Raw genomic sequence first — 27633 nt, 5'->3', positions numbered from 1 at the left:
CAGCTCTGAACCCCATTTTTTAATAGGGTTATTTGTTTCCCTGCGGTCTAACTTCTTGAGTTCTTTGTATATTTTGGATATAAGGCCTCTATCTGTTGTAGGATTGGTAAAGATCTTTTCCCAATCTGTTGGTTGTCGTTTTGTCCTAACCACAGTGTCCTTTGCCTTACAGAAGCTTTGCAGTTTTATGAGATCCCATTTGTCGATTCTTGATCTTAGAGCATAAGCCATTGGTGTTTTGTTCAGGAAATTTTTTCCAGTGCCCATGTGTTCCAGATGCTTCCCTAGTTTTTCTTCTATTAGTTTGAGTGTGTCTGGTTTGATGTGGAGGTCCTTGATCCACTTGGACTTAAGCTTTGTACAGGGTGATAAGCATGGATCGATCTGCATTCTTCTACATGTTGCCCTCCAGTTGAACCAGCACCATTTGCTGAAAATGCTATCTTTTTTCCATTGGATGGTTTTGGCTCCTTTGTCAAAAATCAAGTGACCATAGGTGTGTGGGTTCATTTCTGGGTCTTCAATTCTATTCCATTGGTCTATCTGTCTGTCTCTGTACCAATACCATGCAGTTTTTATCACTATTGCTCTGTAATACTGCTTGAGTTCAGGGATAGTGATTCCTCCTGAAGTCCTCTTATTGTTGAGGATAGCTTTAGCTATCCTGGGTTTTTTGTTATTCCAGATGAATTTGCAAATTGTTCTGTCTAACTCTTTGAAGAATTGGATTGGTATTTTGATGGGGATTGCATTGAATCTGTAGATTGCTTTTGGTAAAATGGCCATTTTTACTATATTAATCCTGCCAATCCATGAGCATGGGAGATCTTTCCATCTTCTGAGGTCTTCTTCAATTTCTTTCCTCAGTGTCTTGAAGTTCTTATTGTACAGATCTTTTACTTGCTTGGTTAAAGTCACACCGAGGTACTTTATATTATTTGGGTCTATTATGAAGGGTGTCGTTTCCCTAATTTCTTTCTCGGCTTGTTTCTCTTTTGTATAGAGGAAGGCAACTGATTTATTTGAGTTAATTTTATACCCAGCCACTTTGCTGAAGTTGTTTATCAGCTTTAGTAGTTCTCTGGTGGAACTTTTGGGATCACTTAAATATACTATCATGTCGTCTGCAAATAGTGATATTTTGACCTCTTCTTTTCCGATCTGTATCCCCTTGATCTCCTTTTGTTGTCTGATTGCTCTGGCTAGAACTTCAAGAACTATATTGAATAAGTAGGGAGAGAGTGGGCAGCCTTGTCTAGTCCCTGATTTTAGTGGGATTGCTTCAAGTTTCTCTCCATTTAGTTTAATGTTAGCAACTGGTTTGCTGTATATGGCTTTTACTATGTTTAGGTATGGGCCTTGAATACCTATTCTTTCCAGGACTTTTATCATGAAGGGGTGTTGAATTTTGTCAAATGCTTTCTCAGCATCTAATGAAATGATCATGTGGTTCTGTTCTTTCAGTTTGTTTATATGATGGATCACGTTGATGGTTTTCCTTATATTAAACCATCCCTGCATGCCTGGGATGAAGCCCACTTGATCATGGTGGATGATTGTTTTGATGTGCTCTTGAATTCGGTTTGCCAGAATTTTATTGAGTATTTTTGCGTCGATATTCATAAGGGAAATTGGTCTGAAGTTCTCTTTCTTTGTTGTGTCTTTGTGTGGTTTAGGTATAAGAGTAATTGTGGCTTCATAGAAGGAATTCGGTAGGGCTCCATCTGTTTCAATTTTGTGGAATAGTTTGGATAATATTGGTATAAGGTCTTCTATGAAGGTTTGATAGAATTCTGCACTAAACCCGTCTGGACCTGGGCTCTTTTTGGTTGGGAGACCTTTAATGACTGCTTCTATTTCCTTAGGAGTTATGGGGTTGTTTAACTGGTTTATCTGTTCCTGATTTAACTTCGATACCTGGTATCTGTCTAGGAAATTGTCCATTTCCTGAAGATTTTCAAGTTTTGTTGAATATAGGTTTTTATAGTAAGATCTGATGATTTTTTGAATTTCCTCTGAATCTGTAGTTATGTCTCCCTTTTCATTTCTGATTTTGTTAATTTGGACGCACTCTCTGTGTCCTCTCGTTAGTCTGGCTAAGGGTTTATCTATCTTGTTGATTTTCTCAAAGAACCAACTTTTGGTTCTGTTGATTCTTTCTATGGTCCTTTTTGTTTCTACTTGGTTGATTTCAGCTCTGAGTTTGATTATTTCCTGCCTTCTACCCCTCCTGGGTGTATTTGCTTCTTTTTGTTCTAGAGCTTTTAGGTGTGCTGTCAAGCTGCTGACATATGCTCTTTCCTGTTTCTTTCTGCAGGCACTCAGCGCTATGAGTTTTCCTCTTAGCACAGCTTTCATTGTGTCCCATAAGTTTGGGTATGTTGTACCTTCATTTTCATTAAATTCTAAAAAGTTTTTAATTTCTTTCTTTATTTCTTCCTTGACCAGGTTATCATTGAGTAGAGCATTGTTCAATTTCCACGTATATGTGGGCATTCTTCCCTTATTGTTATTGAAGACCAGTTTTAGGCCGTGGTGGTCCGATAGCACGCATGGGATTATTTCTATCTTTCTGTACCTGTTGAGGCCCGTTTTTTGACCAATTATATGGTCAATTTCGGAGAAAGTACCATGAGGAGCTGAGAAGAAGGTATATCCTTTTGCTTTAGGATAGAATGTTCTATAAATATCCGTTAAGTCCATTTGGCTCATGACTTCTCTTAGTCTGTCTACATCTCTGTTTAATTTCTGTTTCCATGATCTGTCCATTGATGAGAGCGGGGTGTTGAAATCTCCCACTATTATTGTGTGAGGTGCAATGTGTGTTTTGAGCTTTAGTAAGGTTTCTTTTACATATGTAGGTGCCCTTGTATTTGGGGCATAGATATTTAGGATTGAGAGTTCATCTTGGTGGATTTTTCCTTTGATGAATATGAAGTGTCCTTCCTTATCTTTTTTGATGACTTTTAGTTGAAAATTGATTTTATTTGATATTAGAATGGCTACTCCAGCTTGCTTCTTCTGACCATTTGCTTGGAAAATTGTTTTCCAGCCTTTCACTCTGAGGTAATGTCTGTCTTTGTCTCTGAGGTGTGTTTCCTGTAGGCAGCAGAATGCACGGTCCTCGTTGCGTATCCAGTTTGTTAATCTATGTCTCTTTATTGGGGAGTTGAGGCCATTGATATTGAGAGATATTAAGGAATAGTGATTATTGCTTCCCGTTATATTCATATTTGGAAGTGAGGTTATGTTTGTGTGCTTTCATTCTCTTTGTTTTGTTGCCAAGATGATTAGTTTCTTGCTTCTAGGGTATAGCTTGCCTCCTTATGTTGGGCTTTACCCTTTATTATCCTTTGTAGTGCTGGACTTGTAGAAAGATATTGTGTAAATTTGGTTTTGTCATGGAATATCTTGGTTTCTCCATCTATGTTAATTGAGAGTTTTGCAGGATACAGTAACCTGGGCTGGCATTTGTGTTCTCTTAGGGTCTGTATGACATCTGTCCAGGATCTTCTGGCCTTCATAGTTTCTGGCGAAAAGTCTGGTGTGATTCTGATAGGTCTGCCTTTATATGTTACTTGACCTTTTTCCCTTACTGCTTTTAACATTCTTTCTTTATTTTGTGCGTTTGGTGTTTTGACAATTATGTGACGGGAGGTGTTTCTTTTCTGGTCCAATCTATTTGGAGTTCTGTAGGCTTCTTGTATGCCTATGGGTATCTCTTTTTTTAGGTTAGGGAAGTTTTCTTCTATGATTTTGTTGAAGATATTTACTGGTCCTTTGAGCTGGGAGTCTTCACTCTCTTCTATACCTATTATCCTTAGGTTTGATCTTCTCATTGAGTCCTGGATTTCCTGTATGTTTTGGACCAGTAGCTTTTTCCGCTTTACATTATCTTTGACAGTTGAGTCAATGATTTCTATGGAATCTTCTGCTCCCGAGATTCTCTCTTCCATCTCTTGAATTCTGTTGGTGAAGCTTGTATCTACAGCTCCTTGTCTTTTCTTTTGATTTTCTATGTCCAGGGTTGTTTCCATGTGTTCTTTCTTGATTGCTTCTATTTCCATTTTTAATTCCTTCAACTGTTTGATTGTGTTTTCCTGGAATTCTTTCAGGGATTTTTGCGATTCCTCTCTGTAGGCTTCTACTTGTTCTCTAAGGGAGTTCTTTATGTCTTTCTTGAAGTCCTCCAGCATCATGATCAAATATGATTTTGAAACTAGGTCTTGCTTTTCTGGTGTGTTTGGATATTCCGTGTTTGCTTTGGTGGGAGAATTGGGCTCCGATGATGCCATGTAGTCTTGGTTTCTGTTGCTTGGGTTCCTGCGCTTGCCTCTCGCCATCAGATTATCTCTAGTGTTACTTTGTTCTGCTATTTCTGACAGTGGCTAGACTGTCCTATAACCTGTGTGTCAGGAGTGCTGTAGACCTGTTTTCCTGTTTTCTTTCAGCCAGTTATGGGGACAGAGTGTTCTGCTTTCGGGCGTGTAGTTTTTCCTCTCTACAGGTCTTCAGCTGTTCCTGTGGGCCTGTGTCTTGAGTTCACCAGGCAAGTTTCTTGCAGGGGAAAAGTTGGTCCTACCTGTGGTTCCAAGGCTCAAGTTTGCTCGTGGGGTACTGCCTAAGTCCTCTCCGCTGTGGCAGCAACCGGGAAGATCTGTGCCGCTCCTTCCGGGAGCCTCCGTGCACCAGGGTTTCAGATGACGTTTGGTGTTTTCCTCTGGCGCCTGGATGTGCACAGAGTGCAGTCTCTTCTGGTTTCCCAGGCGTGTCCGCCTGTCTGAAGGTTCAGCTCTCCCTCCCACGGGATTTGGTTGCAGAGAACTGTTTATCCAGTCTGTTTCCTTCAGGTTCCGGCAGTGTCTCAGGCGCAGGGGTCCTGCCGCTCCCGGGCCCTCCCCTATGGGAACCCAGAGGCCTTATACAGTTGCCTCTTGGGCCAGGGATGTGGGCAGGGGTGGGCAGTGTTGGTGGTCTCCTCCGCTCTGCAGCCTCAGGAGTGCCCACCTGATCAGGCGGTGAGGTCTCTCTCCCACGGGGTTTGGGAGCAGAGAGCTGCTGCGGTCCGGGATCCGCCGGTGTGGGACTTCCGGTAAACACAGGAAGTGCCCGGCCTTAGAGGAATTTTGCCTCTGTGTGTCCTGAGTTCACCAGGCAGGTTTCTTGCAGGGGAAAAGTTGGTCCTACCTGCAGTTCCAAGGCTCAAGTTTGCTCGTGGGGTACTGCCTAAGTCCTCTCCGCTGTGGCAGCAACCGGGAAGATCTGTGCCGCTCCTTCCGGGAGCCTCCGTGCACCAGGGTTTCAGATGACGTTTGGTGTTTTCCTCTGGCGCCTGGATGTGCACAGAGTGCAGTCTCTTCTGGTTTCCCAGGCGTGTCCGCCTCTCTGAAGGTTCAGCTCTCCCTCCCACGGGATTTGGGTGCAGAGAACTGTTTATCCGGTCTGTTTCCTTCAGGTTCCGGCAGTGTCTCAGGCGCAGGGGTCCTGCCGCTCCCGGGCCCTCCCCTACGGGAACCCAGAGGCCTTATACAGTTGCCTCTTGGGCCAGGGATGTGGGCAGGGGTGGGCAGTGTTGGTGGTCTCCTCTGCTCTGCAGCCTCAGGAGTGCCCAGTTGATCAGGCGGTGAGGTCTCTCTCCCACGGGGTTTGGGAGCAGAGAGCTGCTGCGGTCCGGGATCTGCCGGTGTGGGACTTCCGGTAAAAACTCAAAAGACTTTTCAAACTGTTGTGGTCATACGGAAGATTCATGCACTTCCTTCTCCGTGAAACATTCCTGTACATCTGCTACTGCCAGCGCTTAAGAATGCACTTGCAATGTCATCTTTTTAAAGAGAACTTTCCAACGGCTAAATCATAGACAATTTGTCTAAAGCACATAAGGCCCTGGGGGTCAGTTCCCAGCAACACACACACACACACACACACACACACAATCTATATCTGTATATACATCCACCTATCTCTATCTATCCATCTACACATACACATATACACACACACTAAAAACAAAAAATGAATCAAAAACAAAAATTAAAAAAATTTAAGATTTCTCCAATAGAATTTGCTGTTTTCTACGAAAAAAACACATAGAACTAAAACACACTTGTATGTGCCTGTGTTCCAGATCCTACACTGGACTATGAGTTCCTGGACTTACATCCTTCTCTCTCAATTCCATAAGAAGCCAACTTCAACTCTCTGCAATTCCATGGCAGTTCACACTGTCTAACTCCAGCTCTAGGGGATCCAATGCCCTCTTCCAGCCCCTATGGGCATCTAGATTCTTCAGGTCAATTCTAAAGCTCTGACTTAACTGACTTGGTCAAGGCCCCATGGTGACACTCATGTACAATTAGCTGCTGTTCTTGGACAATGTTTACCAAATGATATCTAAGAGCATCAGATTTATAATCCTTCTGTGAATAAATGCTCCTGTGATTGTTTTGAAAAAAAGCTATGAAGACATATACAATCCAGGACTTTTCACCAGCCTCCAGTTTTCTCAGAGGCACTAGACAATCAACTTGAGAGCAACTGTAGTCTGTGATCCACTTGGGAACCACAGCTCTAAATATCCCACTCAAAGTAAAAAAATAACAGATACTTGGTATCTGCATTCATAAAGTTAGAACAAAATATGGGGATAGAAACTGATTTAAAAAATGAGAAAATGAGCCGGAGGAGGTGGCACGTTTCTTTAATTCCAGCACTCGGGTAGGAGACAGAGACAACAGATCTGAGTGAAGCCAGCCTAGTCTACAGAGTGAGTTCCAGGACAGTCAGAGCTACACAGAAGGACCCTGTCTTGAAAAGAGAGAGAGAAAGTTCATTTTTGAAGTTGCTATAGGACTGCTGTTAGTTGGACCTCAGCTTGGGCTATATAGAAAGTGCCAGGTTTAGGGCTATGATATATATGAGACTTGCCTCAATAAACAAACAAACAAACAAACAAACAAACAAACAAGCAAGCAAGCGTGCATGTACAAGCCCAGCCATTCAGACCTGGACACCATAGTAAAAAGGGGAATAAGGGATGATGATGATGATGATGATGACGATGATAGAAAAATACAAGCTTTTGGCAAACAAATAAAAATTCACAGCATAGTGAGAATGAAAGGAGGCATATAATGCTAAACCCAGAAAAAAAGATTAAAAAATGGTTCTCTGCAACATCAAATCTAGTGCAAAAGATGGAAAGAAAGATAAGACCACATCAACTATAGCAGAAAGTGGAAAAGAATTACTGATGTCCTCATCTCCCACTTAAACAGGTGATAATGGCCCAGGATTCTAAGAACTGCATTTAGCAGGCACTAAAGCTATGGAGTATTTACCAATGCCTCCTAGCTAGACAAACTCAGCAGAGCATATTCTGGAAAAATCTAAACATGGTTGTTAAAACAACTTTCCACCAAGAAAAAAAAAAGATCATCTCCATGACAACAGTACCCATAAAATATTGAAGTGTTCTCAGGGTTCTTCAAAGTCCACAGAACTGCATGAGGAGAAAAGGAGTCATAGAGCACCATCAACGGAGACAAAAGGACACCAGGCAGCACTGGAAAAGATAGTGAAGGAAGTCCTTCACTTCTTGCACAGCCTCTTAGAACGGAACAGCCTAGCAGTATATGTAACCACAGAAATGATAGGACACCAAGACACAAGCTATCATTAATATAAAACAAACCTTGTTATGCAAACAAACTGCACAGAATCAGATGAGACAAATAATGTAAAAGAGACTCAGCACTTGTGGTCTTGCTGTTGGACCTGGCCAATGCTCACTAAAGCATCTCGGTCTGCTTTCCAGGGATTGTGGACAGTGCTAGCTGAGGCTGCTACATCCATGTACAACCATGTTGACATTATAAAATAAAAGGCATGTATTAACTCACTCACAGTGTCTGATTAATCTATTCCAGAACATAAGATAAGCATTTTCAATGCTAATTCACAGAAAGGAATATTTCATTAAATCTATTTTGTTTTTTTTTTTTTTAAAAAGTAGTAACTTAGAAAAGGAAGAGTCTGAGTTCTAAGTCAATTTACAAAGCAAACTACTGCACATTCCTAAACATGCCACTTGAAATAACATCTCCTACACAAATCACTTGGAATGCTTGAACATATAGGCTAATCTCAGCAATTCTTTAAGAAAATCTCAGGAAATACAATGTTTCAAAGATTTGTTTTGTTTTGAGACAGGGTCTCAAGTATCACTGGCTGGCATCAAATTCGTTTGTCTGTTTTGAGACAGGTTCTCACATAATCCAGACTGGCCAGAATGAACTACATACTATGTGAGGAAGACCTTAAGCATCTGATCTTCCTCCTCTACCTTCCAAGTGCTAAGAATAACCATATTCCTACCACGCCCCATTTTACGAGTACTGGTTCCAACAACTCAGAGGCTCATGAATAGTAGGTAAAGTACTCTACTGAGCTGCCCCCTCAAGTCAATGATTTTACAATTTAGAGAAATATAAAAATTAAATTAAATTTAGTAGATGAGGAGTGAGTAAGCAGTATGACCATTAAGGGATCTGTGACTGAATTTTCATATGATCTTACATTGTTCAATATCTATCACAGAGAAGACTTACACTGAAAGATCAGAAGAAGAAAACCGACAACAACAAATGCAGGAAAAAAGCCTTCAGAAAATCAATTTCTTTCTCATCTTTACTGTTGAGCAAGGTAGGACCCATAGCTTGCTACCTGTTCTACTGAAACAACAGAGAAATAAATAAAAAGAAACCAAAAAACAAACAAACAAACAAACAAACAACAACAACAAAACCAAGTAGCACTTTCCCGAAAAGCCCAGTGAAAACACTAACATCTGCACCACCAGAAGTCACCTGCAAGAGACAACGTAAGCAAAGCAGCAGAGGGAAACAGAACGACTCCACCCTCAACACGGCTTCAGATGGAGATACAGATCCCTGTAGAAGGAAGTAAGAGCCAGGGATATCTAAACATTCAAAGTCCACACATACAGTGATTCTAGTATACACAGGCACAGTGTTTGTCCCCCAATATTGGTGACTTCTGCCCAAGTAAAATTAAGATCAGACATTTTGAGGTTTTCATGAACGAAGTCTATACTTACCACAATCCACTCAGCAATGTTTTCATAGAGTTGTGGACTAAAAATTGCTTTTTTCAGCCTAGCTAGAGGGCCATCAGCATCTACTAATCTGCACCGCATGAAAACATCACAGTAGCCTCTGAAGTCATTACATGGAGAGCCTGGCTGCAGAGTGATAGTCCGACCATTGAACTGCTTGTTCCACTGCAAAGAGCCTGTACTGGCACAAGTTGATGGGGCCACTGGAAAAGAAGTGCCAGACACAAATAGAGATCAGTCTTGGAAAGAAAACAGACTACATAACTCATCCCCATGTTACACAGATCTCTACTAGTCTGTCAGAGTAACATCATTACTCATTTACCTCAAATGTACAACAACTGACTTAGTGCCTCCAATGGCTTTAAAACCATTGAGGTTTGTTTACATACATTTTTACCTAAGGCACACAAGATCTGGTTTAATGTATTACTTAGCAACATTGTAAGAACCATAGTGTACTGCCACATTTAAACTTTTCTCAAGAGAACTGATTTAGCTGGAAAGTATCTGTCTAAACCCTGTATCAGTTTAACAATGAAAACTTAAAGGCAAGGATTTCCTCTGCCCTATACCACCCCACCCCTGCCATTGCTCTCAAGGCAGGTCCCCCCCACCCATCTGTCTGTTTCTGTCTATCTCTATAAACTATAACAGGCTTCTCTCCAGGTTTTAAAGAGAAGCTTCTTTTCCTTTAAGGCACTACGCTATTTTTGATACTGCTGTCCCTTTCTTATGCTCTCTCACATCAAGGTTCAATCATGGTCTCAAAGGCCCTTCTCCTAATAAACCTCATTCCCAAAGGATGAAAAAACAAAACCATTATGGAAGCCAACTTTAAGCTGAGTTATTCAAAGGCCTTACTTTTCTTCATGCAGCAAACATGACATAATTCCTTATCATCTTTGCCATCAGAGCTGGCACAGGTGCACTCCTCCAAGTCATACTTCTCACAGATAGAACCTGCACATTGCTGGGGAAAAGGTAAATTTTATTTCAACTCTGTGCAGTCAAGTTCATGGCATTAGGCAGGTATAAGCTTCTGATAACAAATAATAAAATGGAAATAGGAGTTACAAACAACAGAAGTAGGTTTGCACCTTCATGGCAAGCACTTGCTAGCACATGCAAGGTTCTGGGTCTGATCCCCAGCACCACAAAACAAAACCACAGATGAATATCAGAGCCAATAATACCACATAAATAGATCTGAGACTAAATGAGAGAAAGCTGTATAACTTTTAAAGGAATGAAGGGAAAAATCAAAAAGCCTAACCAAAAGTAGAGGAAGAAGCAGTTCCACATTTGTGTTGGTTACTATGGCTCCTCTATAAGCAGAGAAAAAGTAAGTTTTCCTCATGCAGAACAAAGTGACATTTAGCCATGGGAGCTCAGAAGATTTCACACTCCAAGAAAATGACCAGATGAGTTCTTTTATTCAAACTCCTGAAATATTAATTTATACAACTTAAAAGCAGTGCAGATAAGACGACATGCCTAGTTGTACTCTTGTGATTACCAAAGACACATGGTTGCAAAGATGAAAAGTAAGTCAGGAGCTAACTAATGCCACTAGGCAATTGTGTCACATATATTCATGGCTTTGTGGGAATAGATATGGATCTTACTGAATGGGGCCCCAGAATAGTTACCTGGTGGGTGTCAACCATTATTATGAAAAAGGATGCTCAATAAGATTTAAGACATCTTAAATCAAATACTTACCCCATTAATGCACACTTGTGTATGCCTGTTACAGTCTGTAAAGTTGGGCTTGGGATCAGATGCTGGGCAAAGGGCTGTGAAGCCATTGCATATCCCTTCCTTTGCACAGTCAGAATCATCCCGACATTTCTCAGACTTTGACTTGAATGCACACTGTGCTGTACAGCAGGGTCCTTGACTTGGACTAGGAGAAACATTAAATGATCAAATAAAGTAAATCATTAGCTATTTATTATACACTTAGATATGAGCCAGATTTTCGTATCATAGACTTCATCTGTTAAGTGGTAAGTATATTGCTGGAATTCAACTTCAAATATTACTAGTAACAAGCTACTCTATTTGGACATTTTAGCAAGTTTAAGAAGATGACTAAATATATGGTTTCTACAGTCAAAAATGCTACAAATCAGCATTATTAATCTGCCTTTTGTGAAGTGAATTTAGGATTAGAAAACTTTTTAGTGTTTTCCCCCATAGGTACATAACACACTAATGATTTTACACCTTTCTGTGCTAAAATCAAACATGGATTTACAGACTAAGCATTTAAACAGTTTGTGTAAACTGTAGTCTATTTCCTGTAATCATGACTGCATTTGACAGTGAAATAACAATATGGTATTAAGTCACAGAAACCTACATGCCCCACTTCACCTAAATAGTTTAAAGTAATATAGTTAATGTTTCGAAGTTAAGAACTAAATGATACATGAATTTATGGAGCAACATTTTCAGTCTCTCTCAAAAGCCAAATCACTAAATTATGAATTGTTCCAAATATCAAAACAGGATGCCATCATTCAAAAAAATTAATGACAATACAACACAGGGGGGCAAACTTCCATAGTCATATGGCTCTCTTGATATCAGCATTAAATCTGTCCTAAGTGCTGTGGGTAACCTTGCAGGGATGTTAACATCACTGGGGTTGGCAAGGCAGACAGATACCTGCACTGCTTCCCAGGCTTCAGCTTGCATTTCTTCCCCTCTGGCTGGTTTGCATCGAAGCAGCACTCATCTTTGCATTGGTCACTGTAGCCACAGTCACACTCTTCCCCTTGCTCCACCATCCCATTTCCACAGATAGGCTGGCCAGATTCTGAGGGAAGTCACAGGACAAGGTAAGCACTCTATGCATACATAAATTTTCTTCAAAATGTACAAGCTCAGGGCTGGAGAGATGCCTTGACAGTTTATTTAAGAGTACGTTTTACCCTTCCTGGGGACCTAATCTATAATTCAAGATCCAGGGGATCTCACACCATTTTTCAGCATCCACTGGGAATTAAGCTTACACACAATTCAAACATGCATACAGGCAAAACAGCACACACGTAAAAATAAATAAAACTGAAAAACTTTTTAGAGTTTTACCAAAAAGAAAAAGAAAATTATTATAATGAGTAAGTACGTAAGGCAAAAATCAAAATCTGAAGATCAGGAGACCTGCTGTTTAGTATGGGCGGTGCTGCAAGCAGCAACTGCAGTCTCAGCCACTCTGCTTCTACACAGTGAGAAGACTGACCTCATGATCCTTCCATGTTCTTTATAGAACTAGTAACTTGCTATTTAGGCCATATCTTAGTTGAGCGTTGTTGACTATACATGTGTATCATACGTATGGAAATGAAGTTAGTGTTTCTCCACCAGGAGAAAAGAAGAAACCTTGTTACAGAAAATTTCAAACATACATAAAAGTAGAAGAAAATAAGTACATCAACCTCCTGTGGTGGTTTAAATATGAGTAGCACTATTTGGAGGTGTGGCCTTTTTGGACTGGGTGGGGCTTTGTTGGAGGAAGTGTGTCACTATGGGCATGGGGTTTAAGACCCTTGTCCTACACATGCTCCACTATGTTCATAGCAGCCTTATTTATAATAGCCAGAAGCTGAAAAGCACCCAGATGCCCTTCAACAGAGGAATGGATACAGAAAATGTGGTACATCTACACAATGGAATATTACTCAGCTATCAAAAACAATGACTTTATGAAATTCATAGGCAAATGGATAGGACTGGAAAATATCATCCTGAGTGAGGTAACCCAATCACAGAAAAACACACATGGTATTCACTCATTGAAAAGTGGCTATTAGCCCAAATGCTTGAATTACCCTAGATGCCTAGAACAAATGAAACTCAAGAAGGATGACCAAAATGCGAATGCTTCACTCCTTCTTTAAAAGGGGAACAAGAATACCCTTGGCAGGGAATAGGTAGGCAAAGATTAAAACAGAGGCAGAAGGAACACCCAGTCAGAGCCTGCCCCACATGTGGCCCATACATATACAGCCACCCAATTAGACAAGATGGATGAAGCAAAGAAGTGCAGGTAGACAGGAGCCGGATGTAGATCTCTCTTGAGAGACACAGCCAGAGTACAGCAAATACATAGGCGTATGCCAGCAGCAAACCACTGAATTGAGAATAGGACCCCCGTTGAAGGAATCAGAGAAAGAACTAGAAGAGCTTGAAGGGGCTCGAGACCTCATATGAACAACAATGCCAGGCAACCAGAGCTTCCAGGGACTAAGCCACTACCTAAAGACTATACATGGACTGACCGTGGACTCTGACCTCATAGGTAGCAATGAATATCCTAGTAAGAGCACCAGTGGAAGGGGAAGCCCTGGGTCCTGCCAAGACTGAACCCCCAGTGAACGTGATTATTGGGGGGAGGGCGGTAATGGGGGAGGGTGGGCAGGGGAAGACCCATAGAGAAAAGGAGGGGGAGGAATTAGGGGGATGTTGGCCCAGAAACCGGGAAGGGGAATAACAATCGAAATGTAAATACTCAAGTTAATAAAGATAAAAAATTTTTTTAAATGTATAAGAATAAAGAGAAACATGACATTAAAAAAAAAAAGGGACCCTTATCCTAGCTGACTAGAAGTCAGTCCTCTCCTAGCAGCCTTCAGATGAAGATGTAAAACTCTCAGCTCCTCCTGCACCATGCCTGAGTGGATGCTGCCACTCTCCTACCTTGATGATACTGAACCTGTAAGCCGGCCCCAATGAAATGCTGTTCTTTATACAAGTTGTCTTGGTCATGGTGTCTGCTCACAGCATTAGAAACCTAAGTCACCTTCCATGAAAGCTTTTCTTCTCTTACTTACTCACAACCACTTTTTACTCCATAGCATTTTGAAATCACCACACCTAATATGTTGTTCTGTAAAAAGTTCAGATTGCATGTCTAAGTGATAAACCTTTTATAAGCCTAACTATATATCAATATCACAGTTAATAAAATCAGCATGATGCTTAATAATTAAGCATCTAAGAACCAATCCATGTTCAAATTCCCTGAACTATCTTTCAACAATTGGTCACCGAATCAAGTTCCCAACAAGGAGACTAACCCCATCCCTTCCACCATAGCTGCTTTAGGTGATTTTATCTTTTAAGTTATTTTACTATAGAATAGGTTATTTTTTACATAATTTATTTGTTAAGGATATTGGATAATTTTATCCTATAGAATAACTCACTTTTTAAAAATGATCCTAATAGTGTCAACAATAACTTTTAAATGAATATTATTCTATTTCTTGCTAGACCAAGCACCTTAAGAAAAGAAATAGGAGTGAATTGTTAATATATCCCCTGAAGTCCCAAGCAGCCTAACAAGGATAGATCTTAGAACTAGAAAGTCTGACCTAAATATTGGTGAATTATTTCAATATATTTCTTCTAAACTTTATATATAACTTTCTAAAGTTCTCATGGAAGCTTAAAATTAGAATAGTAGATTTAGTTCAATCCCAGCACCACTAAAACAAATGATGAGGGAAAAATTCAGACCAGGAATTCTGAATTTGAGATCTTTGTAAGATCTCAAAATCATCTCAAAACACTGTCATTTACTGTGAATGACAAGAAGCAAATGCCTTCATTTCTAGTAAGCAAAACTAACTTACAAGGAGCCTTTGACTTGCTAGAGGCCATATTCCACAATATGATCAAACAGATGAAGTCCAGTGGTTCTGGGGTCTTAAATTTTAGGCTTTTCTTTCTAATACACCAGCAGGCTTTAAAATGCAAACTTAATAACTGGTGAAGGGAACACACACCTAGCACAGAAACCTCATTTATGGCACAGGTGACTGAAAACCACTTCAGGAATGTAGGCTTTACACTTACAAAGTTCATTCTTAATTCAGTAAAGAAGATCTTACACAGTTATTGAAATTCTAGCCCACTAACTCATCTTATAGAATGTCTTTGGATTGTTTTACTAGAACAACCATTCTAAGTAAAACAATGGCTTTAAATGGCTAGTAAAAACTTTATGATGCATGTGACATAATTCTACAGAAAGATCAGAAAATGCATGTGAAGTGTCTGGCACAACCTTCATCCTAATAGTGACCAATTGATCAGTGCATTCACTTTTATAATCAGCTTCTAAGTTTACTGTGAAAACGCCACCATCCACAGAACACTTCTTCATTAAGAACTGACAGAAGTGACAGAAAAGCAACCACTGATGACAGACAATAACAGATTAACAGTATCAATGTAATGTCAATCTAACCTATGAGGGGAAAGTTTAAAAGAACACCAAAGACTCTGCCTGTGACAAGGATAAAGAAAAATACCATAGACCTGAAGAATCATCTGCAAACCATTATTTGAGTCTAGCACAATGGTGCACCCCCAAAGTCCAGCACTCAGAACACAAATATAGGAAGACTCTATGCTATACCCAGAACAACCAAAAACTCCCCAAGGTATCTGACAAATAATCAGTGATTTTATGAAGAAATCAAGGACGTGGAGAAAGAGGAACACTCCTCCATTGCTGGTGGATTGTAAGCTTGTACAACCACTCTGGAAATTAGTCTGGAAGTTCCTCAGAAAATTCAACATAATGCTACCTGAGGACCCAGCTATACCACTCCTGGGCATACACCCAAATGATGTTCTAACATATAACAAGGACACATGTTCCACTATGTTCATAGCAGCCTTATTTATAATAGCCAGAAGCTGGAAAGAACCCAGATGTCCCTCAGCAGAGGAATGGATACAGAAAATGTGGTATATTTACACAGTGGAGTACTACTCAGCTATCATAAAGAATGACTTCATGAAAGTCTGAGGCAAATGGATGGAACTGGAAAATATCATCCTGAGTGAGGTAACCTAGTTACAAAAGAACACACATGATATGTACTCACTGATAAGTGGATATTAGGCAAAAAGCTCGGAATACCAAGATATAACTCACAAACCACATGAAGCTCAAAAAGGAAGGACAACCAACCAAACAAACAAACAAAACAAACCCCAGTTTTATTATGTGGAAAAAAAGAAATCTCAAAATTTAATGAACCAACCAAACAAAAACCATTAAAACAGCTGCGAAAGGTGAGTGGTCATTTCATCAAAGAAGACAGACAGCAAATAAGCTGTGAAAGAGCTCACCAATGTTACCAGAGAAGGCTAAAGTCTCACAAAAGCAGTGGCTACACCAGACTTTGACTGATGATGATGACGATGATGATGATGAAGAAGCAGGAGACTGGTCATAACTAGACTGTGAGAATGTAACATACTACGGCCTCCTTGGAAAACAGTTTGGGAGTTTTGTAAGAAAGAAAACAAATGATCATTGTATAGTCTGTTAGCTAGACTCTGGATGTTTATCCAAAAAATAAAAAGTTTATGTTCATACACATACATGTGTGCGTGAGACAAGATCCAGAAGAGTCCAACCTAAAGGTTATATATTGTACACACATACATACACCCTACACGTGAATTTTACAGACATTTAATTGATAAAAGCAAAACCGTACAAATAGCCAGCTTGGCTGTTTTTAGTAGATGAATGACTAAACAAACCATTACCCTGCTTTATGCTTCTTAGCGACAGAGTGGACAAACTACTGATAAAATATGAATGACTCTTCAGGGATTTCTGCTAAGTGAACAGAGGTAATCCCTAAAGGTTATATATTGTACAATCCCATCTGTACATTTTCAAAGGAACAGTATTTTACAAAAGGAGAAGAAATTAGTGGGGTGGATGGGGAATAGCAAGAGACAGCTAGGTGTAGTTAGGAGTAGAAAACACCGAGTATCCTTGTCCTGTTGGACTCTTCTGGATCTTGTCTGTGGTGGTGGGATATAAAACTACACATGTAATCATATTATTAAAAGAAACAAACACCCTGAGAAAACAGGAGTAAGGAGTGTGGAGTGTGCCCAGATGACAGCATCAACCTGGTGATCCATCAGTCTGCATGGTGTTACCAATGGAGACACTAGAGGAAGGTACTGAGCACCTACTGCTGCTGTTAACTGTATGTGAATCTACAATTATCCCAATAAAAACTGTATGTAAATGTATCTAGAAGTCCTCAGTTCATCAATCTTTCTCTGAATGTTCTTTATATACAAAAGTGACCAGTGACTCAATTATTTGTGTTCAAGTATTCTATAGTCTTATAGAAAAGGATACACAAAACAACTTTAAGACAAAGCAGAATCTGAAAAATGTCACAAGAGAGATATACAGCTGAATGAAAGACCAATATTTGATATGCTTACACAGTGGAATATTGTTTACCTTTTAAAAGGAATGGAGTTGTGATGCATGCTATCACACAGGTGAACCTTAAAAATCTCATGCTAAGTAAAGTAAGTCAGACAGAAAGGAACATGCCCACTGATAGAAGCAATGAGTAAGCTGTATTCAGTCCTGTAACACACTGATATTCAGGAACAGGAACAAAACACTGTGATGAACTTTGTGGAGTTAAAAGTAAAATTCCATAAAAGGAAAAAGCTGTGAATTCCATTTGTCTGAAATCTTAAAACAGACAAGCCAACCTTTGGTTAAAAAATCAGTTAGCGGGGTTGGGGATTTAGCTCAGTGGTAGAGCGCTTACCTAGGAAGCGCAAGGCCCTGGGTTCGGTCCCCAGCTCCGAAAAAAAGAACCAAAAAAAAAAAAAAAAAAAAAAATCAGTTAGCAGTTGCTTCTAGAGACTGACTATGAAGTAGAATAAAGAACTTTCTGGGCTGACAGAAATATTCTGCATCTTCACAGATGTTTGGTTTAAATAGGCAATTGCCATCTGTCAAATTCACTAAATGTAGCAATTAACACTTGTGCATTTAATGAATCCATGTTTACTGTAGCACTATCCACAAGAGACACTGTGGAACTAACCTGGGTATCCAACAAGAGAATCCAATGAAGAAACTTTACATATATACACTTTGGGTTTGGGGATTTCGTTTTGTTTTGGTTGGTTGGTTGGTTGCTTGATTAGGGTCTTGCTGTATAGGTCCTGGTTGGCCGGGAGCCTGCTATATAGACCAGGCTGGCCTTGAACTTACAACCTTCCACCTGCCTCTGCCTGCCAACTGCTAGGATTAAAGGTATGCATCACCACACTCATGCAGCATACACTGGAGATAACCATCTTAAATGAATTAAGTAAATGTCACAAAGACACGTATCAAGCTGTCTTCTCGTTTCTGGTTCCTACGTTGTGTATGGATCCATAAAACCATGTACAGATATGTGACATGAAAGCTGCCTAGGAAACAAGGGGGCCACCAAGAGGAGACAGCATGAGAAAGGGAGGATAAGAGGTATGGGGAATAGCTCACTGTACAGTAAGTGCAAATGTCACACACGCAGCAGAGCATGTGCATATATGAATGTAATACACACCACACACACACACACACACACACACACACACAATTGATTGTGCAATTCACCTATGAAAGAAAGGAAGGGAGGGAAGGGGGAGGGAAGAGAAAAAGACCTCATACAATACTGAACTCTAGCTAATGAGATAAGCTAAAGTTCTCAGAAGGAAAATGCTATCTGATACTTAAGTTTTTAAGGGACAAATAAATTCCTTAAGTATTTGATAAAATAAATACTTTTTGCAATGTGTTAACTGGAAAACATAGGTGAGAAATGAGTAGACTCTTTCACATTGTCTGAATGTTTAAATATTTTGGGCTGGGAAGATGACTCATCAGGGGAAAGGTGCTTACCACCAAGCTGGACAAGCTGTCAGAACCCACATGGTGAAAGGGGAGAAGTGACTCCATCAAGCTGTCTTCTGGCCTCTACATACCTGCTGTGGCTTGTGTGCATGTAGAAGAAAAGATTAATAATTAAAACGTTGGAAAATATACATACCAACAAAACAGTTGTTCCTCTTCTTCTCAAGCACTTGGCTTATGTTCCTAATGCTGCAGAGTGAAAATTTGTTGTTGTTAAGTTTGTCCCCAGACGTTGCTCTCGCATACATGATGTAATTGCCATTTTCTTTTTGTCCTAAGTTCTTAGACTCTCCTGGAGTGCACTCTGTTCCAGAATCATGCTGCCAAATAGAATATGGTGTTACATTAATAGGAAGTAAAAATAGGGTTTCCCAGTAGAAGTCACATACCTTCTTTGAAGAAGGATTTAACAACTGCCTAGGATAGTGAGTTAGGATAACCACTTGCTCTATCAGGACCACTGTTACAGCATCGAGAAAAACCAAAAGTCTAAACATAAACTTTCTTAGAGCTTTGTAATTATGGACTAGAACTGAGCATACACTGTCATAAAAATTACTGAAAAGAAGATTTTAAGACTGGCAGTGATAATATGGATTAGCATTCATTAAAATACATAGTAAATTACATGCTAAAACTGGTTCAGGAAGACAGAAGTGAAAATGAAACTCAAGACCAGTGCTGGGGAAGGCAGAGTAAGAACTCAAGGCAGTGACACTTCCTTGTGAATCAGTGCAAAACACAGCCAAGCAAAATGCTGACTAGAGTCAAACACAAGTTTTAAGAAAACCCAAGACATGGGATCAAACACTGCTTTACAGAATAAACAGGAGACAGAGTTCTGTGTATGAGCACATGCACAGAAGTGGTTTTGATTCTGGTAATTTATCCAGGTATCAGAGGTATGAGAAAGACCAAAGCAAGAGCTCCCAGAATCTTTACAAAGGAAAAAAAACCCAACCAAACAAAACAAAAAACCAACAAACAAAAAAAAAAAAAAAACCCACTTTTAAAGCTGGGATAACAAAGCACCTGCTTTCCTTGCACATAGTGCATTAAAACAACAGCCAGCGTGGATGGCTTCATGGGAAGGAACACTTGATATCCATGCAAGAGGACCTCTGTTCAAAAATTCAGGACCCACATAAAAAATCCAGGCCCAGGACCAGAAAGATGGCTCAATGGTAAAAGATGCTTGTCACCAAGCTTGACAACTTCAATTTGATCCCCAGGACCCAAATGCAAATAGTTGTCCTCTGACCTCCACTCACAGGCTGTAGCATACAAATAAACATGAACACACACACACACACACACACACACACACACACACACACACACAAATAAAATATAATAACAATTTTAAGAAAAAAAATTAAAGCCAGACATGACTGTGCTTATTTGCAACAACCCCATCACTAGAATTCAGAAGCAGATACCAAGAGCTCAGCAGATGACTAATCCAGCCCAAAGGCAGGCTTCTGGTTCAGAGAGCCTGTCTCAAAGCTAATGTCTCAAGAGTAATTGAGGAAGATACTCACTATCCTCCTCTGACTTCTGGGCATACATACATAGGTGCATACTCAGGTCCACGTACCACACACAAAACATCCTCAATACACACACATGAAGGAAACCTCACACACAATGCCCTCAAGTAATTAAGGTATTCATTATTATAAAGGGCAAAAATGTTGGATACCAGAATGGTAGTTATATTTAACTCAATCTTGATTTGAATACCCAACAGCCAGACTCTTTATGACCAAACAATAACACCAAGTCACTCTGATTTTATATTTCCTCAGCAGAGGTCTTACAACTAATTTACTCTTCCTGATACTGCCCTGCTCGTCTCCTGAGCCCAGATTCAGTCTCTGGCAACTACTTGCTCTGTACACAGTACTACCCTGCTTTATGCTTCTGTTCCTTACAACCCAATTAAGTTTTTTTATTGAGTATGGTACTAGCAACACTCTTCATCATTCAAATTGAGAAACAGAAGGAAAAGTTCCAATACTGAATGGCTGTTAATGTGATAAAAAAAAATCACTAGCTATTTTACAAGGCAGTAAGTATTTAGAGTAGCCAGTTCTACATGGTAGTACTAAACTATACAAACCTATACAGATGAAATAAGCATTGTCAGGCTTGGCAAGGAGTTCCATTCTTAAAAATAGCAAATTTTGACAGCCATCGCAGTACACTGAGCTCCATAGAGACAGCGCAGGGGCAAGCGATAGCTGGATGGGCACTGGGGGACTCTGTGACTCAAGGAGGAAAATCAACTAAATATGGGGCAAAGGAGATCCTAAGAAGCGGAGAGGCAAAATGTCCTCATGTGCATTCTTTGTGCAAACCTGCAGGGCGGAGCACAAGAAGAAGCACCTGGTTACTTCTGTCAACTTCTCAGAGTTCTCCAAGAAGTGCTCAGAGAGGTGGAAGACTATGTCTGCTAGAGAAAAGGGGAAATGTAAAGATTAGGCAAAGGCTGACAAGGCTCGTTATGAAAGAGAAATGAAAACCTACATCTCTACCAAAGGGGAGACCAAAGAGAAGTTCAAGGACCCCAATGCCCCAAGAGGCCTCCTTTGGCCGCCTTCTTGTTCTGTTCTGAGTACCATCCAAAAATCAAAGGTGAGAATCCTGTCTTACCCAATGGTGATATGCAAAGAAACTAGGAGAGATTGGAACAACAGTGCCGTGGATGACAAGCAGCACTATGAGAAGACGGCTGCCAAGCTGAAGAACTATGAGAAGGATATTGCTGCCTACAGAGCTAAAGGAAAACCTGATGCAGTGAAATAGGGGGTGGTCAGGGCTGAAAAGAGCAAGACAAAGGAAGAGGAAGACGTTGAGGAGGATGAAGGGGAAGACAAAGGATGATGATGACTAAGTTGGTTCTAACTCAGTTTTTTTCTTGTCTACAAAGCATTTAAGCCCCCCCACCCCCAGACACAACTCACTCCTTTTAAAGAAAAAAAATTGAAAATGTAAGGCTGTGTAAGATTTGTTTTTAAACTGAACAGTGTCTTTTTTTTTTTAATAGTTCATACACTACCGAATGTGTCTTTAGCTGGCCCTGTCCTGGTGGTATCTTCAATAAACACTACCCTTGCCTGGTACAGTCTGGGGGTTATAAATTGCCATGGAAATTTAAAGCAGGTTCTTGTTGGTGCACAGCACAAATTAGTTATATATGGGGACAGTAATTTGGTTTTGGTTCTTTTGTTTTTGTTTCTTTTGGTTTTATTTTTGGGATTTTTTTTCCATCTTCAGTTGTCTCTGATACAGCTTATACAAAGATATTTGTTGTTCTGTTAACTGAATATCACTCTGTAATTGCAAAAAAACAAAAGACAAAAATTGTGCCTGTTTTGTTGACATTCTGAATGCTTCTAAATAAATATAATTTTTAATTAAAAAAATAGCAAACTGTGACCTACTTGCCTAATCTCAATTATTCAGTAATGGTGTAACAGATCTCACCAAAGTCCACAGAAGGAAGAATGGATTGTAAACAAAGATGTTTACTTAGTATTTGCTACATCAGATATAGGAACAAAACTGGCAAACAAACAAATAAAACAAAACAAAACACCTCTGACACACACATACACACAAAGGATTATCCTGACTGGATGTCAAAAAGGACTCAGGATTCAAATTAAGAGTAAAGTTTCATGAGTATACTACAACTTTAGTTAGATAAGAAAGTAACAAAAACTACTTTGTAAATTCATAATATAAGATACATTTGGTGGAACAGTCTGTAATCATAGCATTAAAGAGGCTGAGGCAGGGGCTGGGGATTTAGCTCAGTGGTAGAGCGCTTGCCTAGCAAGTGCAAGGCCCTGGGTTCGGTCCCCAGCTCCAAGGAAAAAAAAAGGCTGAGGCAGAGAGATCACAAATTTGAGGTTAGCCTAGGCTATCCAATAAGAACCTATCAAAGAAAAAGGAAGAAACAGAAAAGAAGAAGGTAACAAAGCGAGAAAGGAGGGAGCAAATATTCATAGAAAAGTAAGAAAAATATATAAGAACATATGAAACGAAATTATAATTGTTTACAACTATTGACAGTTTGGTGTATTTCCTATGATTATAACTGGCTGTATCACATCCTAATATAAATTCTGGGATCTGGTGTGTGCGTGCATGTATGTATGTATGTTGTATGTATGTATGTATGTATGTATGTATGTATGTATGTCTCAGCTTACCAGTATAAGAAGTACTGAAGAGCCTAAGTTTTTAAATAGCTAAAGAGTATTCAACGGTAGCAACCAAAGACATTTGTTGCTTCTTGTAGAAGACCTATGTTCAGTTCCCAGTACCCACATGGCGCTCCCAACCATCTATCTGTAAATTCCAATCACAAGGGTTCTGACACCTTTTATTCTAAGGATTGAGACATTCATGTTGTACCTAGACATATATACTGACAAAATACCCTTACATATTAAAAATAATATATAAAAAAAGATTTTAAGGTAAGATAGGTTGAAGCGGGAGATTCATCAGATTTGAGAGGTGAGAGATGACACAGGATATATACTTTGTATTGAATTATGGCAAGGCCTAAATAAATGATGAAACCTGTAGTGGTTTGAAAGAAAATGGCCCTCATAGGCCCATAGGGAGTGGCACTATTAGGAGGTCTAGCTTTGTTAGAGTATGTCACTAGGGGGAGTTCATTTCCTGCTGCCTAAGGATCAAGATATAGAACTCTCAGCTCCTTCTCCAGCACATTTGCCTGCCTGCTGCCATATGTCCTGGCACGATGATAATGAATTTAACCTTTGAAACTGTAAGCTAGCCCCAATTAATTTTTTTTCTTTATAAGAGTTACCATAGTCATGGTGTCCCTTCATAGCAATAAAACCCTAACTAAGAGAGAAGTTAGTACTGGAATATTGCTGTGACCATGCTTCTGTTTAGAGGAATGTAGACTTTGGGACCTTGTATTAGAAAAGCAGTTGAACATTTTAAGTAGGACTTAATGGACCAGCCTAGTAGGAAGACGGAAGGCAGGTGCTGAGGATGATTTAAACTGTTGGGGCCTGGCTCAAGAAGTTTCAGAAGAGAATTTTAATATGTGGCCTAGAGACTATTGTGGTAATTTGGCTAAGATTGTGGCTGCTTTTTGACCTTGTCTGAAAAGTTTGCCTGAGGCTAAAGTGAAGTTTTGGATTAATTTTGAATTGGCAGAGGAAATCTCAAAACAGCCTAGTACTGATTCTGTCCTGTGGTTGTTAGCGTTCAGTCTTATGAAGATGTATAATGAAAAGAAGCAAACTAAACAAGGAAAAACAAAAAAATGTACAGATCAAGGAGAAAAGGGGCACAGGGAAATGGAATGGAGCTAAATCCTGTGTTCAAGGAGGTAATCATATTAAAGGGAAGGATGATATTGGATGGGATAAAGGGAGGAGACCTCAGGGCAAGATTTCACCCAGCTAAGATTCCAGTTTATGAAAAGAAATTAAATTAAGGCCAGTCTGGTCAATAGAGAGTATTTCAGGACAGCCAAACTTAGATAATGAAGGAACCTATCGAAAACAGGAAGTTAATAAGACGTAACTGAACAAGAGGACCATGTTCCAGCCCCTGCAAGCAGCAGAACTTTGCAGTTTCAACCACGTGGTTCTGGCTTTAGAGTCAAGGACAGAATAAAGGTCTACGGAGTCTCCCTTTGTAGCTAAGGAAAGCCACTGAGGCCAGGTATGTGTCAGGGGTGTTCCTGCATGGAAGCCCAGAGAAGCCGTTGTGTGAGCTGTGAAGGTAAAGCCTAGATTGCTTTGGAGACCCAAAATGTTGAGATGCCAGAGGTGTGGGATACCTGCCAAGGAAAGCTGCTGACAGAAAGTGGAACCAGCCCAGGAGCAAAATGTATGCTGCAATCAACAAAGGTGAAAGGAGTTGGAGATCTGAAGAATGTTTTGACATCGGACATGGAGATACAGTCTGGAATTTGCCCAGCTGGTTTTCCATCTGGCTTTGCTCCTGTATTTCCTTACTATGCTCTCTTTCCTGTGCCACTGTATGTTGGAAGTCTGGGATCTGCATTTTCATTTTGATTTTACAGGGCTTACAGTTAGACTGCATGAGTCTCAGAAGAGACTTTGGAGTTTTAAAAAGTGCTGATATTGTAATAGACTATGGGGACTTTGGAAGTTGGACTTAATTCATTTCTGCATTCTGATATGGCTACAAACCTACAAGGGTCAAGGTATAGTTTGAAAGAAAATGTCCCCTATACACCCATAGGGAGTGGCACTATTAAATGTAGCCTTGTTGGAGTGGGCATGGCTTTTTTGGAGAAAGTGCTTAATAAATATTTGGGATAAGAAAAGTGAATATAAAAAGGAATGTAAACCACTTGGAGAAAGTAACATTATATGGCAGGGAAAGTAACATTATATAGGGAAGCAGGGAGAAAGAAAGATTTCAGAGATGTCAAAGTGGACAGGTTTGGGTATTTATGGTTCCAGTTTATCTTATCATAAATCACTCAAATAAATTCAGACTCAGGATCTACCATGTACATGTATGGTAAAATTAACAATATATACAAAGAAAGTGTGGTTAAGCATTAAAAGTTAACAAAGTTGACAAGGGATGAGAACCAAATTACCTATTAAGCAATACATAAGATACAATAATGGGGGTTGGGGATTTAGCTCAGTGGTAGAGCGCTTGCCTAGCAAGTGCAAGGCCCTGGGTTCGGTCCTCAGCTCCGAAAAAAAAAAAAAAAAGAAAAAGAAAAGAAAAAAAAAAGATATACAATAATGTTGATTTACTAAATGCAATCGTTGGCAGTCAGAAGACTAAGATTAGATGTGAGGGGGCTGGGGAGATGTGGCTCAGCAGGTTAAAGTGCTTGCCACCCAAGTCTGCAGATTTGAGTTTAGATCCCTTGAACCTACATCTTAGATGAACAAGGCAGTATGCTGGCAGTTGAAGAAACCTCAGAGGTTTATAGGACAACTGCTCAGGCTAGCTAAGAAGGTGAGCTCTAGGTTCAGTGAGCTGTCCTGCCTTTAAAAAAAAAGACTATGAAACAACGGAGGGAGTGCAATGGAGAAAGAAACTTGATGGTGGCTTCTGACTGCTCCACAAACAAACATGCACCCCCACCAGGAATCAATATTTTGGGTTCCCTGGATGATTTATATGAACATTAAAACAAGACAGGCCAACCAGGTATGGTGGTACTCACTTTTAAGGCCAACATTTAAGTTGAAACAGTTGGATTGCCATGAATCGGCCTGGTCTACATAGAGAGTTCCAGAACAGCCAAGTTTACACACTCTCCAAAGGCAAATAAGAAAGGAAAGAAGGGAGGGAGGGAGGGAGGAAGGGAGGGAGGGGGAGGGAGGGAGGGAGGGAGGGAGGGAGGGAGGGAGGGGATTAGAAGGGCACAGTGCCTGTGAAGAAGGTATGTTTCCTTGCACTTGAAATTGCAACTTAACCATCAGCGTCAGCACTCTGCTCATCTCTGACCCTTCAAGAACTCCTTTGAAAACAGCCTCTCAATTTATGATGGAGACTTAGACAACATAAGTGTGAGATGATACATTTTTAAAACTTGGAAAACTTAGAAGTGCCTTTTAAGATTTTAAACTACAAACTCATGAATGTTTTTATTAGTTTATTTATTTTGGTACTAGAGATTAAACCCTAGGCTTCATGTACGCTACATATGTACTCTATACTGACCTATACCCTCAACACCAACAAATTATCCTTAAAATAATAAACATTCCATGTTTTAAAGTGATATGGTTCAAGTAAGATGAATTTATAGTTTTCAAGTAGAATTTTCCCAAACACATACTTGATAAGCTCCATTAAAAGCAGATAAAATCTTTTACTAGTTTCTATTTCTGGGTTGAATTGATGTTTATTTGATCACTTTAAAATCATTAGAATGAACCCAAGTATTGCAGAATACCAAAGACAGCTGCTATAAGTGTAATAAACACAATGTGGTTTCATATGAAGCCTTTCTTCTAAAGCCTGTAAATTTAAACATCTTAACAAAGAAAAGAAAGGAACACAAAAAGCAGACAATGCAAAATCATGATAATTACCAACCAACTCAGGGATCAGCAAATGAACCCACATTACACACAAGCTGCTATTACATAGCCTAAGCCAAGAATGGCTTTCCATATTTGAAGATTTGAAGAACTGAAAAATAAAGAACATGGCCTGCTATGCTATTCTTTCTTCTGTGTGTCAGAGTTAAGAAAGTATAAAATATTAATCTATTTATATAGTAAAAAAAATATTCAAGTAAATCACAACATTGCTTTAATAGAAACAAAAGCCAAAAAGCTATTACAATTTATAAGATTACTTAAAAGGAGACTCATTCAAAATATATTTGAGTGTATTATATGATGGTAACTGTTTCATAAACAGCAAATATAGACAGATCACCTTCTGTATAAACAAGCCAGACTGAGTGAGACATGGTTGGGGTATACAGATATTCACCTAGAACTTGGGAAGCAGGGATAGGGATAGGAGGGTCAGGAACTCAAGACTGCCTGGGCTACATGAGACTGTATCTCAAAACTACCCTCCCAGAAAGAAGCTAAATAAGATTCTGGGCTTTCACAGAATTCTCCTTACTTCCAGTATGGTCGTTACATCACCATGCGCTGGCGTACTAACACTCCACACTCATGTGTTCATTGTTGTACTGCAAAGTATCGCTGAAGATAAA

The 27633-nt window shown here is 39.7% G+C and overlaps 1 protein-coding gene across 1 annotated transcript in view; it reads right to left on the bottom strand.

Moving 5' to 3' along the window:
* Nucleotides 1-27633, bottom strand: part of Adam10 (ADAM metallopeptidase domain 10) — a 131867-nt gene that overhangs the window by 5797 nt on the left and 98437 nt on the right. The window contains exons 10-14 of the mRNA NM_019254.1: nt 19036-19219; nt 11810-11960; nt 10859-11042; nt 9998-10106; nt 9116-9336 (exon numbers count right to left, since the gene is read on the bottom strand). Of these exons, the coding sequence (NP_062127.1) occupies nt 9116-9336; nt 9998-10106; nt 10859-11042; nt 11810-11960; nt 19036-19219 (849 nt within the window). The remainder of the gene's footprint in view (nt 1-9115; nt 9337-9997; nt 10107-10858; nt 11043-11809; nt 11961-19035; nt 19220-27633) is intronic.

The sequence above is a fragment of the Rattus norvegicus genome, chromosome 8 (genome assembly GCF_036323735.1).
Source record: "Rattus norvegicus strain BN/NHsdMcwi chromosome 8, GRCr8, whole genome shotgun sequence".
Taxonomy (NCBI): Eukaryota; Metazoa; Chordata; class Mammalia; order Rodentia; family Muridae; genus Rattus; species Rattus norvegicus.
This window is presented reverse-complemented; position numbering and strand designations above follow the sequence as displayed.